This window comes from Diadema setosum, chromosome 12 (genome assembly GCF_964275005.1).
Source record: "Diadema setosum chromosome 12, eeDiaSeto1, whole genome shotgun sequence".
NCBI classification, from domain to species: Eukaryota; Metazoa; Echinodermata; class Echinoidea; order Diadematoida; family Diadematidae; genus Diadema; species Diadema setosum.
In genome coordinates, this window is record NC_092696.1 from 1,592,372 (window position 1) to 1,611,550 (window position 19,179).

Below are 19,179 nucleotides of genomic sequence, written 5' to 3' on the forward strand. Positions count from 1 at the left end.
GGTGAGTTATGACCTTTTACTGCAAATTTTGCATTGAGAGAGCTCTTATCATAGCAGCGTTTGAATTGCCCAATACCTGTACTGGTGAGTTATGACCTTTTACTGCAAACTTTGCACAATGCATCTGCAAACTGTCACATGTAAAGATGTTAAGATAGGTGTCTAGCACAGAGGGGACATTTGGACACAAGTTGTGGGACTACTCGTTGAAATAAAGGCAATAATTTGCTGCTACTGAAATCATATTAAACTCACTCTTCAACTCAAGACATTCTCCCCATGGCTAGATGTGCTGTATGTACAGCAGCAATTTATCACTTTCTTTTATCACCGTTCTCAGATCAATTGTCCTGGGAATTCATAAAGCCATCATCCTATCTGTTGTAGAATATCTTGATTCAGATCTCTGGGCTTGCATTTCTTGTCAGGTATCTCCATGACAGCAAACATGATCACAAGTTCAGCCAGAGGGCAGAGATGGTGTTGTGTGCTCTTCTCAGCGTCTGTGGGAGATCGCTACGGCAACAGTTTCGTAAGCAGGATGCCCTCATGTTAAACCTGAGTAACATTGCAGAGCAAGTCAAGGCAGCCAAGGATTCCAGTCGACCGGTGAGTGTGACTCGGCTGTATAGCAGTCTTCCTCTCGTTTTGCTCCATGTGCTCTAGTGTATGCACCACTCTGTGTAAGACTTTCACATAGCCTTGACTTCACTTACTATTAGTTCCATGTGCTCCAATGTATGTATTGTTCCGTGTAAAACTTGGGACAGTGAGCATACAGCTGTATTTAAACTCTGGAAGGATAAGACATAACTGAGTCATTTTTCCATCATCATTGAGTAGTATCATGTTTCTTGTTCCTGTTTTTCGTGATGGATTTGACAACATTAAGTGAGTAGTCATCCGATTGGTTCCTCTTCTCAGGCTCTTCTTCACAAAGCTCTTGGTACACTCCCACCTGACTTGTCTCAAAGGGTCCGACTTCCAACCAACCCAAGTCTGGAGATCAATGGCATTGAAGTCCAGGTAACAATCACTTTAATTGAAAGGATTATTCCAGTATCATGTGATGTACATGTATATCATCAAATCACTGAATACTCTGAATTCCACATAAAAAGGGTGCTGCTTTCACTGAGTAGATTCTTTCTCAAAACCTGTGAAACATGTTTCTTTTGCCATCATTTGTTTACCATCCCCTGTATGCGTATGATCATAGCTTTGGGGTTTAACCCTAAAAAGACTAGACATTTCGCGTGATTGCTCTGCAACACGCAATATATGCTCTCGCCTCGATAGTGCGATCCACAGCTGAGATCTTAAGGCCCATTACTTCTTAAAATCACAGGCTCTTTCATATTTCGTAAGAGGTTTCTCATTATCTCACTCTAAGAATGTTCAAAACATGAATCCCCACCTCAACCAGTACTGTACAGTCCCTTTAACTTTGAATGGATATAGTAATAATTCCAGATAAAATGCTTTCTTCTCACTTCAAGCAAAATTTTTTAGATACTTTTATAACAGTGTGACCAGTAATTGCAAACATGATTGTGGTAAATGATGTTTGGGATTCACTCTTATGAAAAACGTTTGCTGGGTTATAAGGAAGGCAGTTATACGAGGGAAATCAATAATGCTGAAGTTTTTCATTTGTTCTTACTTTATCAGGTGACTTCATGTTTTTCCAATTCATCACAAAGTATGATTATACTTCTCCCCTTTTTGTCACAAAGGCGTGTTCATACTTCTCCTCCTTCACGGTTCCTCTGAAACTCAACTTCCACAACTTTGACCCACTGGGTGGAGATATCATCATGATGTTTAAGGTAAAAACAGATTTGAGATGGTGGTGTCTATGAAGTGTGTGTGTGAGATGTGATGTGCATGGACTAAGGCAGGGCTCGACACTAACGTCGAAAGTCGAAAGTCGGGCCACCAAATTTTTAAAAAGGGCAAATTGGTGGCCCGACTCAGGCCACCACAATTTTTTGAAAAGTCTCTCAATAAATGCGTAACTTTTTGCGCCGGAAATTAGCAGTTGAATTTGTTTAAACGATAGATGAAAAGGACTGAATGAGTGCCTGAGAGTGAGTGTTGCAAGTTTGTTGAAGTTTTATTTATGAGTAGATATGTCCAACTTCTAATTCTTACTATCATAAACCTTAAATATTTGACTCATTAAAAAAAAACAGGACTTTTAATGTTTTTTATTGTTTGTTTTTTTCGGGACATCAAATTTTTCTCTCGGGCCACCAAAAATTTGAAATTTAGGATTTTGGTGGCCCCATCGGGCCACCAAACAAAAAAGTTAGTGTTGAGCCATGACTAAGGGAATAGATGATTGTAAAGTGGAGCTAGGGATGTTATGTTCAATGTGGATTATGAGAGAGTGTTGTCATTGCGAGTTAAACTTGATTTATTATTGTTATAGTAGGTGTAATAATGAGTCATCTATTAAAATGTGATTGTGCAGAAGTATTGATTGTGCTATCAAGTGTTCTAAGATATAGCTAAGGATGACTTGAGTGTGTTTGTCATTCAGATATTATGTGTAGCTACATTGGTTATTGAAGTGTGAAGTAATCTGTGTGATTTTTGTGAGTTCCTTCTTTGAGAATGACACTGGAACTAATCTTCAGATATACTGTATACATGGGTGAAAAGTTATTGACCTATAGCATTAAGGTATTTCTGTTTGTGACAAGCAAATGGATGACACCAAAGTACAATTTTGTCTCTGTATGTGACAGGCTGGAGAAGACATGAGACAAGACATGCTGACCATGCAGATGATTAGAATAATGGACAAACTGTGGCTAGCCGATGGACTGGACCTTAGGATGGTCACCTTCAGATGTATGACCACAGGGGTCAACAGAGGTTAGATTCTACTCTCTCCTTGGCTGCCAAGATTTGTTCCTGTGATTACTTTCTGTCTAGACAGCTCTCTCTCTCTCTAACTCTGTGTGCATGTGTGTGTGTGTGTGTGTGTGTGTGTGAGTGTGTGTGTGTGTGAGTGTGTGAGTGTGTGTCTGTCTGTCTGTCTGTCTTTCAGTCTCTCTTATGTTGGATAGAGGATGATGACAAGTTTGATAAGCTGACATACTGACAACAATGACAAACTTGTAGTTTCTCATCATGATACTATGAAGATTTTTATCATTCAGTCTGCATGTACTTCCTGTGACTTTCCAACATGAAAAACATTCTATTGCTCCTTTAGAAATATCTGTTGGTTAAAATCTTCCTCCTACCAGTGATGTACTCATTGATTTTGAATTGAAAATCAAGCAGTCATAGTGAGAGTCTTTAAGTTTAATTTTGTCGTGAAGCCTAGGTGATACACTGACTCAAGTGGAGAACCTTCAGTAACACTGAGTCAGAAATGGTACAGAGAAAAAGAGAGATGACAACAATGAGGATGGACGTTTTCCAAGTATTCATGAATGTGTTCATCTTTGCTAGAGTAAATGTAAGTAAATACATTGATCTTTGCTATCACTTAGTTTAATGTTAATCTTTGCTACCATTCATTTTACATGTACATGTGAATGAATGTTTTGGTCTTTGCTCTAAGTGTGAATGAATGCATTAATCTCTGCTAACAGTCATTTGGGTGTTGATGAAAGTATTTATCTTTGCTACCATTTAGGATTGGTGGAGCTGGTCCCAGAGTCAGAGACCCTTCGTAAGATTCAGGTAGAACATGGTGTGACTGGTTCCTTTAAGGACAAGGTGCTAGCAGAGTGGCTTCAGAAACACAACCCTACTGAACTCAACTACCAGAAGGTATTAAAAAAGTTGGAATGTTGAAAGATAACCCTGCTGAACTATCAGAGATTTTATACCATACATTGTAACATAAAATGAGTGGGTGTCCTGTTATGTATGTCACTGTGAATTTGATAAATTGTTTGTGCACATATAGCTGATGTAACATTTTATATTCTTATTATACTGTATTCAAACCTTTATATATCCTGCACCATTTGTGTCTTTTTTTATCCTCTTGATTTCAACAAAATTTGTGCCTTGGCCTCATTACGTAGAACCAGGGAGTGACAGAATGTCAGCTGAAGTAATGGTATTTACTGAACATGACTATCATTACAGGAACCACATATCTTGGATTAATTTCAAATTTAAACATGTACATTCACCATTTCTACTTTAGTTGTCTAGAACATCATACACAGGTTAGACAGGACTTGATGTCATTTTCTAGACCTCACTGTAGGATGATCCATCAATTATTCACACATGAAGATAGAATGTTGAAAGGGTTTGTTTCTTTTTTTGTCTCTTCTCTACAAGTATGGTGGAATGTTGTGAGGTTTAATTTTTTTTTTGTCTGATGTCAGTTTTTCTTTTTAACTGATGACCTTCCAATTGTGTTTCATTCAATGATAAAAAGGAGAATATTTCCATGAAACAATGCCATAATACATGTGGATTAAAGGAAAGCAATGAAATGGGCCCATATTCTACTGTAGACCAAGCTTTAAACCCATTTTAAACTCACCTATGGTTTAGCTAGACCCGATATTTAATTTTGTATTCTGCTCGCGAGGTTTGATTAAACCCAAGTCTATTTCGGGTTTAGATTAAACCTGAAATAGTCTTGGGTCAAGCCACCATGGTGCCCTCTGTGGAAGAAGAAACTCTCCCTCTCTGAGTACTTTTCTTTCCACAAGTCCACTTCAATTTATCATTGGCAGTGTATCAGCCACATGAGTGTGACTTTCTTGGATTGTGAATAGTTTTTACGGGTATTTATGTCGAATAAGGGCATGCTGTATTTTTGCTTGCGACGACTCGTAAAGCACTGTAGTCTATACATTTGTATACTGTACCTCCTTGTTTGTGTACGTGTGCGGCGCACATCACAGGATACATGGTAAGCGTAGCGCTATTATTCCTGGCTAGCTAGCTTTGAATGCTCAGTGTACCAACAGCAGAGCCATCGCGCCGCGCACCGGTCGGCGGCACGGTTGCTGTGTGCGCTGGATGGGACATGGCTGTTTATAGTATGTCAATCGAATTGTGAATTAGGAATGGATTGGCGATTGATCAAACCAGGACCTTGAGGTAGGAAATTGAATAAAAGCTTTTCTCTTAAGGCATGCACTTAAGCATCCGAAAGATTGTCAGTTTATAAAAATGGAAACCATTCTAAAATTTGGAAATAGGCCTGTCAATCAAGCCTGTCTCAATATTATTATTAGAAGTAGATTTTACCTAGATACCTACCACACTAAACTAACTTTAAGGCCGTGTCACACTAGCCTTGCGTGCGACTTCCGAAGAACATTTTTGCTATCCGGAGGTCCCCGCAGATGACCCGCACATGACAGTACCTAGCATGTATCTCAAAAGTAGTTACCCGGAGGTGCGCACGCTGGCTCTATTTACCCGCTGCCAAAAAAGGCCCTGTCACACCAGCTAAGCGGGCTTATTGCGTATGGGGATTTTTCAGCACGCAGAATAATGTCTGCGGCTGGACAAGGTTTAGGGCGAGTTTGGCGTGGGTATTACATAATAAACGCGTGATACCTAAGTCCTTCTTGCGTGTATTCCGTTGAACTGCATGTTAGGCGCGTGGGTGTCACGTGATAGCTTCGTGATAGCTTCTTTTATGTCAGTTACGGGCGACATACGGGCTCTGCGAAGTACCTCCGCCACAACTGCGTGTTATCTGCGTACTAGTCGCCTGCGAGGTGAGTGCTAGCCTGAACAATAGGCTGGTTCGAGTGGATGGGTAAACAATCATTTGTCAACTAGCTTTCAAGAAGTGAAGATGCCCCGTAGACGGAAAGTGCACAAGGGCAGAGAACGTCCAGTGGATGGACAGCCACAAAGCCCGGAAGATTCACAGCAAATGCATCAAATTGCTGCTGAAGTCCATTCAGCGGATGAAGTCCTGTCCGAAAGGGACCAGGTAGTCCTCGACGCCACAGAGGACAGAGGACAAAGAAGAGAATGAGCCCACAAATGGCACGCACTCCCTTCACATAGGCATAGATCAGCGGGCAACTTACCTACTTCAAGTGGGTCAAATGCCTGTGAATTGTGGCGGCTACGGCCCTCCTACGGGTGTTCTGCGTGGAACTCTTCGGGCAATCCTCGCGACTCATCCGGAAATAGTTTTGGTCATGCTCAAAACTTTGCTGCGGGAAAATTGGACTAGCGTGAGCACCTTCAGGCAACTAAGGACGAGATAAGTGCTAGGTACTGTCAAGTTCGGGCCAACTGCGGAAAGCTCTGGGTAGCAAATTTGTTTCCCCGCAAGTCAAGCCGCAAAACTTCCCCAGATACGGTATGACAAGGCCTTGAGCATGCTCAAAATTTGTTCCGGAAGAGTCACGGGAGTTGCCCGTAGAGGTACGCGCAGAACACAAGTAGGAAACCATTACCGGTAGCACCTCACAGGCAACTCCAAAGCAGGTACTTCGCAATCCCCGTAAGTCGCTCGTAACAGAAAATGGATCGGTTTCAAAGCTCTCACGCGAGTCACACGGAACGCACGCAAGTAGAAGCTAAGTAGCACGCGTCTAGTAAGTAAGAAACAAGTGCGAAAATTGCAAACATTCTTGTCCGCCCGCGGAAAATCTTCTACGTGCTTTAAACTACCTCCTCGCCACAAGCCCGCGTAGCTTGCCCGGACAGGTGTGACACCGCCTTTAGATCTAACGTTAGTCCTAACGTTACAATTGTAGTCTAGCTACTAATGTTAGTATTCGAATAGGTCCTACGATCTAGGTTCTCGATCTAGTCTAGGCCTATGCCTAGATCGACCTCAGGCTCTACCCTCTAGACCCCTTACATTGAGTTCTTGGTCTAGTCTTCAGGTTATTTTCATCGTATAAGGTCTAGACTAACGTTATATTAGTACAGGTAGTACTAGGTAGTAGTATTTCTAGATCTCGTCTCTTCTGAAAGTGTACAAGTAGTAGACCCCTAGGCATATCTTGTGTGTACTACGTATGCGTGTGTGTGGCCAGCTAGCTAGCTAGCTGCATGCTGTATCCAGCCAGCCACTCGTTTCGTGCCATTGATCTGTACAACACAAGCTCAGTGTGCTGGTACCCGTACCAGTCATTGTTAGACTCGAATTAAGCTGAAAATAAACCTCCTCTTTGGTAGGTTTAATTTAAACCAGAGTTAGACCACAGCTGGACTTAGTAGAATACAAATTAAACCTGGGTTTAAACCTGGGTCTAAACTGGTGGTTTAAACCCAGGTTTAAACCCCCCAAACCCACTTATAGACCCAGGCGTGGGTTTAAAGTCGGTCTAAGTTTTTAGCAGAATACGGGCCATAAAGGTCAATGTCAAGACCAATGCCTAGGGTTCTATCCATGTATTTCACTGAGCAATGCAAAGTTAAGCGGTGATATTTTCCTGTTGCCTACTGAGCTATGCAAAGTTAAAGGGTGTGTACAGTTCTGGTTGAGGTGAGGATTCAGCTTTTAACGTTTTGCGAGATATTCAGAAACCACTCTATGAGATGTCAAAGAGCATGCAATTCTAAAGGGTATCAAAAGTTTATTTGATGAAAATCGGTTTTGAAATGGCCGAGATATCCAAAAACAAGGTGAAACAAAGAGATTCTAATAAAGTTGTGGCCTGTCGCCTTTTTATGCCTCCGCCACGAAGTGGTGCCGGAGGCGTTATGTTTTCGGGTTGTCCGTCCGTCCGTACGTACGTCCGTACGTCCATACGTCCGTCCGCTTTCGTTTACGCGATAACTTGAGTAATATTTACTGGAATTTTACCAAACTTGGTCCAAGTATGAAGTAGGATGGGGCAATAATTTGATTAGATTTTGGGTGAAATCGGCTAAAGGTCAAAGGTCAAAGGTCAAGGTCAAATCATGAAATTGTATCCGTTTACGTGATAACTCAAGACTGGATGGAGTAAATTTCACCAAACTTTGTTGGAGGATGATGTATGATAGGACAATTACTTGATTAGTTTTTCAGTGAAATCGGACAGAGGTCAAAGGTCAAAGATCAAGGTCAAATCCTAAAATTTATCTGTTTACGTGATAACTCAAAACTGGATAAAGCAGCTTTCACCAAACTTGGTCCAAGGATGATGTATGATGGGACAATTAGTTGATATGATTTTAGTGACATTGGCAAGAGGTCAAAGGTCAAAAGGTCAAGGTCAAATGCTACAAATGTTGCAATTTCCCCCATATCTATGCAATGCCCAAAGGTATTTTCTTGAAACTTGGTGTGGACATGTACTACTGTGTAAAGATTCTCCGGAGAGAGTTTCATGTCATAAGGTCAAAGGTCAAAAGGTCAAAGGTTAGGTGAAAATGTTGCAATATCAAATTTTCTCGCAAATGGTTCAATGTATCTTCGTGGAACTTGGTACTTACGCATGTACTGACTGGCAGGGATTATCTAGGGAATTTAGGGGTCATGGGTCAATAGTCAGGGGGTCAAAGGTCAAGGTCAACTCCTCAAAATTTTACTATTTCCCTCATATGCTAGTATATGCAATGCTTGCATTATTAGTTTCAAAACTTATTACATGCATTACCTAATGGAGATTCTCTTGGAAATTTCCAGCCAGAAGGTCAAAGGTCAAAGGTTAAGGGTCAAAGGCCAGGTTTCAATGCCCCCCCCCCCCAAAAAAAAAAAAAAAAAATCCATTTTGTACCATCATTACACTCTTTCTTCATACCTTGGAAATTACTCAATCGATGCATAAACTTATAAAAAGGTCTGTCAGAATTCAAGTAAAAATTCTCAATTTCCCAAATATGTGTACCTGCACTCTTAGAAAATTAAAGCAAACCCAGTTCAAGACATTTCTGACAAACCTGTCATTTCAATATTTTGCCAGTTATGTGAAACTGTCATGGATCACTCATTGTGAAGACATTGTACTATGCGCCTATTGGGAGAATCATGCATTATGGCGGAGGCATCAGTCGCCATAGCGACATTTCTAGTATTATTATCACTCTTTTGGATATCTCAGCCATTTCAAAACTGATTTTCATCAAATAAACGTTGAATCCTTCTTAAAATCACTTGCTCTTTCATATTTCATAAGAGGTTTCTCATTATCTCACTTAGAAATGTTCAAAACATGAATCCCTTACCTCAACCAGTACTGTACAGTCCCTTTAAGTGGTGATATTATTTTCCTGTTTGCAACAGGCGGTAGAGAACTTCACCTACTCCTGTGCTGGTTACTGCGTTGCAACCTATGTCCTTGGGATCGGTGATCGTCACAACGACAACATCATGGTGACAAAGACAGGTCACATGTTCCATGTCGACTTCGGCAAATTCCTTGGCAACGCTCAGATGTTTGGAAACATCAAGAGGTATGTGAGGAATGTGACATGAAATGTTTTCACTCAGGTGGCCATAGGTTCCAAGTTCATCACACATGAACCACAAATCTCATGATATTCATACCACCATCCATACGTACATCATGTACCTTAAAAAAAAACATGGAATCTTCTCGACTCTGTATGGAAGATTTCATGTCAAGTGAGACCATATTGTAGTTTATTGTTGAAGGACATTACATTGTACTTAATGTTATATGATTTCATTCCAATGTAAGTGTTGGATACCAAAACATGCCATGATAGCTGTACACTGATGTCACTTTATGGGTCTACCATTAGAGTGCCATGTAAGTTGTATAGTAGGATGCTACTACCACCTGTCTGTGCTTAGATTCCTACCAAGAGACTGACAGCCTCTCTCACTTTCCCCTCCCTCCCAGGGACCGAACTCCGTTTGTTCTCACGTCTGACATGGCCTATGTCATCAATGGAGGAGAGAAGTCAAGTAGTCGCTTCCAAGAGTTCATTGACCTCTGCTGTGAGGCATTCAACCTGGTGCGCAGACATGCAAACCTCTTCTTCAATCTCTTTGGCTTGGTGAGTAATAGTGTGATGACCTTAGGCTTGGTGATTAATAGTGTGATGACCTTTGGCTTGGTGAGTAATAGTGTGATGACCTTTAATCAGTGATAGTGTGATGACCTTTAATCACCAAAATGCACCTCAGCCATGAATGAATGACCTATAATGCCTCACTGAAAACAGTACGAGTAAGATCTGGGCCCCATTTCATAAAAGATGTTACATGTAGGATAGCAACTCTTGCTGGAATGGCAACTTCCAATACCAACAACCAATCAGGAAGCTGGATTCTTGTTGTTGCCATGACAATTGCCAGTCCAGCAAGAGTTGTTATCATATCAACTTTTTATGAAATGGGTCCCTGAAACTCTGCTTCTCATCTGTTATATGATCACTGTTTGACAGTATGTATTACTATCACCCAACTACTGTATACTCTGGTATTTTCGCGTACAGATATTTTCACGAATGATGAGGCCATAGACATTTTCGCGAGATATTGTCTTTACTAATTGACGCCAACACTTACGGTAATGCACTATTAACAGGGCGCATGGAGACATGTTTGCATGTTGTTAAATTTGTGATCCAACTGTGATTCGCGTATTCGCAAAAATTAAACCCTAGCGAAAATAACAGCTTAAAATATACAGTACATCTTGTTTAGGGTGTCACTTACAAGCACTAGTTGCTTCAAAGGGGTCCCAGCTCATCTATGAAAAATGATTCAGAATCTGTTAAATCTCCTGTCTTTTGCTCTATTTGAAGTCATCAAATTTTTGACCATTTAATGGAGATTAGCATAAAGAGTACACGTATGTCATATCAACATTAGATATTACCAATGAGGAGAAATTTATCGTGACAGTTTTGTTGAAGGTATGATTTGCTAATGAAATGTTATTTGAGAGTAAATTTGTGTAAACAGTAAATTATGATCATGTACTAGTACATTATTATGCTTTTGTCAGTGTCATGAAATACTTGTATGCTCACTGCTGTTGCTTTTGATTGGAATAAACTAGTCACTAATTATATCAAACTGTATGATAATCTAAACATGTGAGATTGACTTTAACAGCAAAACTCCTGATTCCACTCAGATGCTGAACACTGGGATATCTCAGCTGTCAAGAGCTGAAGACTTGAAGTATGTCCAAAATGCTCTCAAACCTCAGGCTAGTGATGTGGAGGCCACAGCTATGTTTACCAGGTGAGTTTTAGTCTGGTGAGTCTAACAACTTATCGTCGCTGGGGCGACAAGACCTCGTATCTACAAAATGTAAAATGTTCAGTAGAGCCAAAAAACATGGCGTCCAAAGCACTATAGCAAATGGGATAGGCTTTCCTTTGACATGCTGTGGTGGCTTCATTTTTGGACTAAGACAGTTGGGATTTGGACAGGGCATCACTTAACCCATTATTTGACCATTAATCAAAAAACTCATTTTCACCAAAATTTCAGATACATGGTCTTGTCACCCCAGCGACGTTACATGCTTATTTGTACTAGGTAAGTTATTAAAGTCTGGTGTGTCTGATATCTTGTATGTTTACAAGGCGAGATGGGGCTGGTGTTTTTAATAGCCTGATGATTCCAGTGTACATACAAAGTGAAATGAGACTAAATACATTAAGTATGAGATGAGAAAAGGCTGGGGTCTTTATCAATTTGAGTCTTTGTTTATATCAGTTTTGTTGACAGTACCCCCTCTTCACCCCCAAAAGAAAATAGATGAAACATTCATGCAGAATGATAGATGTCATCCATTATGGTGATTTTGTTACTGTATTTAAACACTCACAGAATGGTATGTGATCTTTTCTTTGCTGTAGAATGATTGAAGCAAGCCTCGGAGCCAAGTCAACTCAGATCAATTTCTTCTTCCACAATCTGGCCCAGATGAGCTTCTCTGCATCAAGTAGCACAGAACTCTCTTTTGCTCCCAAGAGATACAGGTGAGATGTGTGTGCTTGTTTATCTCTACACTCAAATTACTACATTCATAGTATCGTCTAGTTTGTCAAGTGCCAACTGGATGGACTCTAGGAATCTTGCCAGGTCTGCTGTAGAAGTTTGAAGAATGGAATGTGGTTACTATTGATGTTTGCCTACTGTGCCTCTGCCCCTAAAGGGTGATGACAGCATTATACCTTTTTCTATCTTCTTGTCAATCCACTCATCTGTATCAATAAGAGGAAACATCTTTTGGCACTTTTGTTCATTCTCTGCCACCAACAAAGGAGAAATCATATAGCAATTAGTATTCATAGCTTTGAAGTATCCATTGCCGTCGTATTGATACAGTTTGATAACTCCCCATTTTTCACAACATCCATTCAATCCTGAGAATGGTCTGTCTGTCTGAAAAAAAAAAAAAAAAAATCTATCTTCTCTAGGAATGAGTAATGTTAAATTGAAGGAGGCCACAGTGTGGATATCATGATGTGGAATGTAGATATTGTGTTGTGTGACTCACTCCTATTGAATTTGTATAATGTAAACATGTCAAATTAATGTCAAAAGGACCATTTTGTGTACAAGTATGAGCCAGTAGTAGTATTTGCTATTTGTTTCCCAGGGACTTGTTCAAAAGTTTGTTTCAATTATTATGACTGGTTTTTCCATAATCATAGGGCTTAAAAATATCCATTGAATACTGTGATATTTAGCATTCCTCTTGATTGTATGCAGTCATCAAATTTGTCATCTATCCTTGTGTGTGGTACTTTCCTGACAAAGTGACTACACTAACAGGTAGTATGATTGTTTTGTTCTCTCCATACATCAGTCTTGCTACTGATGGGAAGATCACGTCTGCAGCTGTGTTTGGCATCCAGAAGAGATATGAAACAGAGAAGTATTATGTGAGTGTCCAGAAGAGATATGAAAACAGAGAGAAATATAAGATAAACATAACTGATCTTTGAACTAACATTGAATGGATGTTAGCTGAGTTAATGGGCACTTGTTACTTTTTTATTTGTCATGGTGACAGGATGTTAGATGTTGGCTGTGATGAATTGACAAAAAACGTGTGTGGCTGGATCAAGGCTGTGTGAGCTAAAACCAACTGAGGATGTTATATGAAAGACCTGATGGCCCCACCCCCCCCCCCAAAAAAAAAAAGAAAGAAAGAAAGAAAAAAAAATGTTCTTGAATGCTGAGGACTCATCATGCTGCCTTGATGCTGTATGCTGGTGTCCTGTTCAGACTGCGGATGTTGTATGGATGGTAGTATAAGGTTCTTTTCCCATCACTACCGGTAATTGATTTATGCAGCAAACACCACCCATCGTGTTAATTTTGTCTTGCCTTCAGAGTAGAATTTAAACATACCTATTTTTTATTTTTTTTTTAACTTTCTAGAATCACCAGACTCTTTGGCAGATACTTGTCCTACAGATTCATGTGACTTTTCATGTGAAGTCACCTGACTGTTCCCCCTGCTGTCACCTGATATTTCTTCCCCATACAGTCACATTGCTCTTCACCTAATTTTCAGGAAGTCACTGGACTGCACAATATCTCTTCCCCACCTCTTTTCTGCAGTAGACAGTTTCCTGGTGTTTTACTGCAAGAGTCACTGATTGTGTTATTTTGTATTTTATGTTAAGAAAATGGAGTACTAACTCCTGTAACTAGCCATGCCACAATGACTACTTTGTGTTCCCTAAACTAACAAGTTTCTGACTGCTCTCTACCAGGTCTACATCGTTCGTATCCTGAGGGAGGGGTCTACTGTGCCAACCTTTATCTTTCGACGGTACAGTGAGTTTGAGGAGCTCCATGACAAGCTTGGCTTGCTGTACCCACAGTATGGCCTCCCTCCTCTTCTCTCTCATAGGAGGGTGGGACGTACTCATGTCAAGCAGGTGGCTGAGAGAAGAAAGGAAGAACTGGAACGTTACCTGCAGTGGCTCTTTACTATGCCTCCAGCTGTCTCACAGGTAACGATTTCAATTTTGGCACACGATATAGATTTGTTTCATATTTCATTTCTAATAAGACATTTTTGTTGCATGTCCTTGGAGGGTAATGAGAGATGACATTTGACATTTTTATCTCATCCAGTTTATGAATGCACAGTTCTGACTCATATTCCTATTTTTTTGTTTTTGACAAAACAAAATTTTCAAATCCTATAACTCTTATCATGTACATCTCTATATGTAATTAATTTTGAAGAAACTTCTCTTGTCTGTGTGTGATTTTACTTTGTTGATAAAAGTCAGTGTAATATTGAGCAAAAATTCACTTTGATAATCATTCTCTGCAGTAAGTGGAGTCAAGATTTGAAAATAAAATAAATTGGAATGGATCATGTTGATCAAAATTGCTGGAGTTAATCCCTTATGCTTCTCAGCTGGAGATGTACTGTAAAACACTATAATTATATTCGTGGCATGAAAATTTCGCGAATTGGAGCCTATGGCCTTTCTAGCGGCATGAAATTTTCACGAATTACCACTGGCATCCCATGCATATTGTGTAGACTAGAATTTTAGTGTGCAATTTAATTTCGCGAATGTTGACGCTCGCGAAATTCGTGAAATTAAAATGCACACAAACATTCCTCGTTTTACAGTATTGATATAAAACCTTGGCACACTTTTCACTCTGGGCAATCAGACAGTATAGAGAATAGGATGTCCATGACTGCTGAGTGATCAAATTTACTTCAATGAGAGATAGAGACAATCAGAGTTTGAGAGTACATTTATCTAACATTGTGACTTATCTTTCCCACAGTGTGACTTGGTGTACACATTTTTCCATCCGTCTCTACGAGATGAGAAAGATGCAGGCCAGGCAGGAAGTGATAAGGTCAAAGGTGAGAAATAAATCTTTCAAAGTCATTGTAGATTCTGTCATACTATTAATCAATTTGCAATATTCATATTCTTACCCACTGCTGACTATTTTTGCACTGCTTATAATTGCTCTATTCTTCAATAAGGCCTTCAAAGCAACTATGCTTCAGAAGGTATTGATTGTGAATAGCTACTGGTGGCATTAGTTGTAATATTGATCTCAGTATAGCTTTCCTGGAGCTGCTGCAAAGGATTAATTTAGTATTCAAATGTCAAAGTATTGCAGGATGTGGATTGTGTGGTCATGTGTTTTCTATTACTCATATGTTTTTTGTTGCTGTGGCAAAGTCCTAGTTTATGCCATATGTTATATTTGTGTATTACTGACCCACTGCTTGAGGCATATTAGATAGAAACAAGAAACCAGTGAAGAATTATGTAAAGTAAGAATGGGAAGAAAGTTAAAGATTAAAACTCTCATCCATACATAGTGTATGCAGACACATTAAGATTTCCCTCACAAACACACACTAGGAAGACAGGAATGTATTCTCACCTGATGAGAGCTAATTTTTAAATGTGATTGTATCTCGGCTACACCTGACGAGAACTAATTAAATTTTTCAATGTGATTATATCACAGCTACACCTGACCAGGACTAATTTTTGAATGTGATTGTATCACAGCTACACCTGACCAGGACTAATTTTTGAATGTGATTGTATCACAGCTACACCTGACAAGGACTAATTTTTGAATGTGATTGTATCACAGCTACACCTGACAAGGACTAATTTTTGAATGTGATTGTATCACAGCTACACCTGTTGAGACTAATTCTATAATGTGATTGTATCTCGGTTACACCTGAAGAGGACTAATTTTTAAATGTGATTATTTCACAGCTACACCTGATGAGGAGGAAGAGGCGGCTACTCACTCTAAAGGAGGTCAGATTGGTGGCCAGGTCAAACTTGCTATCCAGTACAGACAGGGGGCGCTCTTCATCATGGTCATGCATGCAAAGGATTTGGTGAGTTTCACACCAAAGAGTCAATTCAATATGATGACAAGAACTCTGCTGTTTCGCCCACATGCCTGAACTTTGTCAGTGTTTCACATTTGTAAGAAAGGAAAAACCCAGTTCTAAATTATCAGTCTTTAAATAATCTGTTGAAGATTATTTTACTGGGAAAAGCTCTATTTCTTGTTGATCTTGAATACGAGTTCTCTGCACGGTGGTTCTCATCAGGTTGAAATGAAACAATGGTCTGCCTGCTAATTCAAGTAAATGGAACGTGGTTGGTTTGAAAGAATTGTACAGACTGCAGTGCACTACTTATGGAATGGATAGAAATAAGTTTCAAATGTTGTGGGTCCTGTGACCTTTGACCTGTCTCCAGGGGTCAACGGATGGAGGAGATCCTGACCCGTACGTCAAGACGTATCTGACCCCTGACCCCCAGAAGACTACCAAGCGAAAGACGAGAGTGGTTCGTAAGACACGCAATCCTACCTACAATGAAATGGTGAGTTCTTACTGGTTTCAAGAACAACACAACATAGAAAACAAAAATGTAATACATGTATGTACCTGTTAGCCATGTGTTGTAACCAACGGACAAGTGAAGTCAGTATTTATTGTTTGTGGTTTAACCCTAACTAGGCCGGGGGGGGGGGGGGCTCGGAGGCCCCCCCCCCCCTCGACGTTCCGCGCGATGTATCGCAATCGCAAAAAGCTATCGCCGCGACGTTTCATGACTTTTTTTTTTCGAGTCTCCCGCATCTTTTGACACCAAATTTGCGACGCCCGGGCGCGCGGTTCCGAAGTTACGCATAAATATGTACATGCATGTCAGGCCAAAAATTGCTCATAAACGTTAATTCGTGTACAATTTCAATGCAAACTGTGCTTACAGGCAAATTTCATAAAAGCATGATTATTTTGGTGTTTTATTGATTAAAATCAATGAATAACATATTTTCTTGTTCAGAGTGATGTCGCGGACAAATTTCATCGAAAAAACAGTGGAAAACCTAAAGTTGAAAAAACAGAGAAATACATAAGAAATTTAAAAAAAACAATAAAATACTTCACCATTTTTTCTGATATCACAATTTTTTTCATTACATTTGCTAAGGACACTAAAAAGAATATTTACACAAAAAATGTGCCTGTTTTGACCTTTGTTTTGTGATTTATACCAAATAGTCTGATTTATGCATCATCATGCATAAATTAGCATAATTTAGCATAAATGATGATTTTTTGAAAAAATAACTTTATGGTATTTTAGATTACATCATAGGCAATGTGTGTGCCAATTTTCGTCGCGATCGCGCGGTCGACGGCTGAGATCTGGAGGGGGGCCTGGGAGGCCCCCCCCCCCCCCCCGGCTCTATCAACTACCTAAATAGCCCGGCCTTGTTAGGGTTAATAGTGGAGTGATTACACTGTGACATGAGATTTGCTCTGGTCTTATTTTCTCCAAGGACCTACAATTAGGGCGAGGGTTAAGGTTGTGATAGGATTTTAGGTTAAGTTTGATGTGAGGATTAAGATTAGGGTTAAGGTAATGTTTGTGGGTAGAGTTTATGTTTGGTTTAGCATGCAGATATTTTATGGAAACAATTGTGGCAGGAGCAAAGGTCATAGAACCAATTACATAGATTCATTCAACTCACAAACAAATAATCAGCAGTTACTCAGAAATACTTATTAGTGTTAATAGAGAAAAGAGGAAATGGAGGAATTGAGTTGAACATGAATCACTGTCTATTAGGATTGTCAACAATTACTTTCCATTTAAGAAAAAACTCAGCCCATGTTATCCAGTGTATTACAAGCTCTGTCTTAAGTTAACACCTTTGGATGGCAAGAGATACTCATACTCCTTTTGTATGAAGCTCAACATAGTTTGGTTCACTCCAAATCAGTTTTCAGCATGTATTTATATGCAAATAATATAATGATGATACTAGCGTGATTTACCCACCATAGGTTTGGATGTTGAGATTAATGGAAAAAAATAATATGCCTTAGTTTGTGTGGATTTTTAAACTACTCATATGACAAACAATACTAATGACAACTTTGTTTAATTCTGTGAATGTATAAATATGTGATTAATATATCAAAAGAAAACAAACAAATAAGGGGACATTTGGATTGATGTTTTCATGAGTTGCTTGAATAGTGAGGTGTCGTATAATTGACAGCTGTAGTTCATCTGCTTTCATGTTGTAGCGTAAAATGTTTATTGTCCTGGTGTAAAATGTTTATTGTCCTGGTGTAAAATGTTTTTTGTCCTGGTGTAAAATGTTTTTTTTTGTCCTGGTGTAAAATGTTTATTGTCCTGGTGTAAAATGTTTATTGTCCTGGTGTAAAATCTTTATTGTCCTGGTGTAAAATGTTTATTGTCCTGGTGTAAAATTTTTATTGTCCTGGTGTAAAATGTTTATTGTCCTGGTGACAGTGTAAAGTGTTTATTGTCCCAGTGTAAAGTGTTTTTTCTTGTGCTGGTGTGAAGTGTTTCATGTCATGCTATTTTCCTTGTGTTCCTAATGTTACAGCTGGTGTACAAGTTTTCTCACCATGAAATTGAGAGGAGGAATCTTCATCTCACTGTCTGGAACTCAGATCTTCTCAAGGAAAATGCTTTCATGGGAGCCACTCACATCCCCCTCAACAAAATGGACTTGTCCGTTGAAACGGTCAAGTGGTATCATCTGGAAGATCTTATCTAGACTTCTGTCAAAATTGATTTGTGTGTTGAAGCAGTCAAGTGGTATTATGTGAAGGATCTTATACACCATCTAGACTTCTATCAAAATGGACTGGTCCATTGAGACAGTCAGGGGGGATTGTGTGAAGGATCTCATCTAGATTTCTATCAAGATGGACTTCTCGGTTGAAAAAGTCAAGTGGTATCATGTGGAAGATGCTATACACCATCTAGATTTCTATCGAGATGGACTGGTCAATTGAAGATATAGTCAAGTGGTACCATGTGGAAGATCTGATGTAGATGTCCATTCGTCAAACAGTACCAGGAAATCACCTTGACTGTTGAATCTTTGCTGACTGTTCTAACATCGCCAAAGAGAATTGTGCATGCCACTAATGGCCTCCTACACTCTACTTGTGTAATCTGGCACCTCTCTCACAGACTGACTAAAAACTTGGATGTGATTCTCTGACAAGAAATTGCTTGATTCTCTCAAAGATGGTTGCTGGGTCTTATTCACATACTAATGTTGTGTTTACTCCTCATATTTTATTCTTGTCGATAGATATCGACATGTTTCTATGTTGGTATGTTTCACTTTCAGACACCATGAAGTTTGCTGACTTTGATCCATGCAATACTCACTGGACCTGTCTCTGAGGTGTTTTAAAACAAAACCATTTTTTGACATTTGACCTCAGTACAAAGTGTCAACGTAGTTGTGGATAA

The 19,179-nt window shown here is 39.5% G+C and overlaps 1 protein-coding gene across 1 annotated transcript in view; it reads left to right on the forward strand.

The window, feature by feature from the left end:
- Positions 1-18,643, forward strand: part of LOC140235656 (phosphatidylinositol 4-phosphate 3-kinase C2 domain-containing subunit beta-like) — a 45,885-nt gene extending 27,242 nt beyond the window's left edge. Inside the window, exons 17-31 of the mRNA XM_072315665.1 lie at positions 429-609; positions 925-1,026; positions 1,737-1,829; positions 2,754-2,883; positions 3,656-3,792; positions 9,182-9,351; positions 9,765-9,921; positions 11,010-11,119; positions 11,743-11,865; positions 12,699-12,774; positions 13,615-13,857; positions 14,660-14,741; positions 15,628-15,755; positions 16,126-16,251; positions 18,296-18,643. Coding sequence (XP_072171766.1) covers positions 429-609; positions 925-1,026; positions 1,737-1,829; positions 2,754-2,883; positions 3,656-3,792; positions 9,182-9,351; positions 9,765-9,921; positions 11,010-11,119; positions 11,743-11,865; positions 12,699-12,774; positions 13,615-13,857; positions 14,660-14,741; positions 15,628-15,755; positions 16,126-16,251; positions 18,296-18,469 — 2,032 coding nt within the window. The 3' untranslated portion in view covers positions 18,470-18,643. The remainder of the gene's footprint in view (positions 1-428; positions 610-924; positions 1,027-1,736; positions 1,830-2,753; positions 2,884-3,655; positions 3,793-9,181; positions 9,352-9,764; positions 9,922-11,009; positions 11,120-11,742; positions 11,866-12,698; positions 12,775-13,614; positions 13,858-14,659; positions 14,742-15,627; positions 15,756-16,125; positions 16,252-18,295) is intronic.
- Positions 18,644-19,179: the final 536 nt, after the last annotated feature.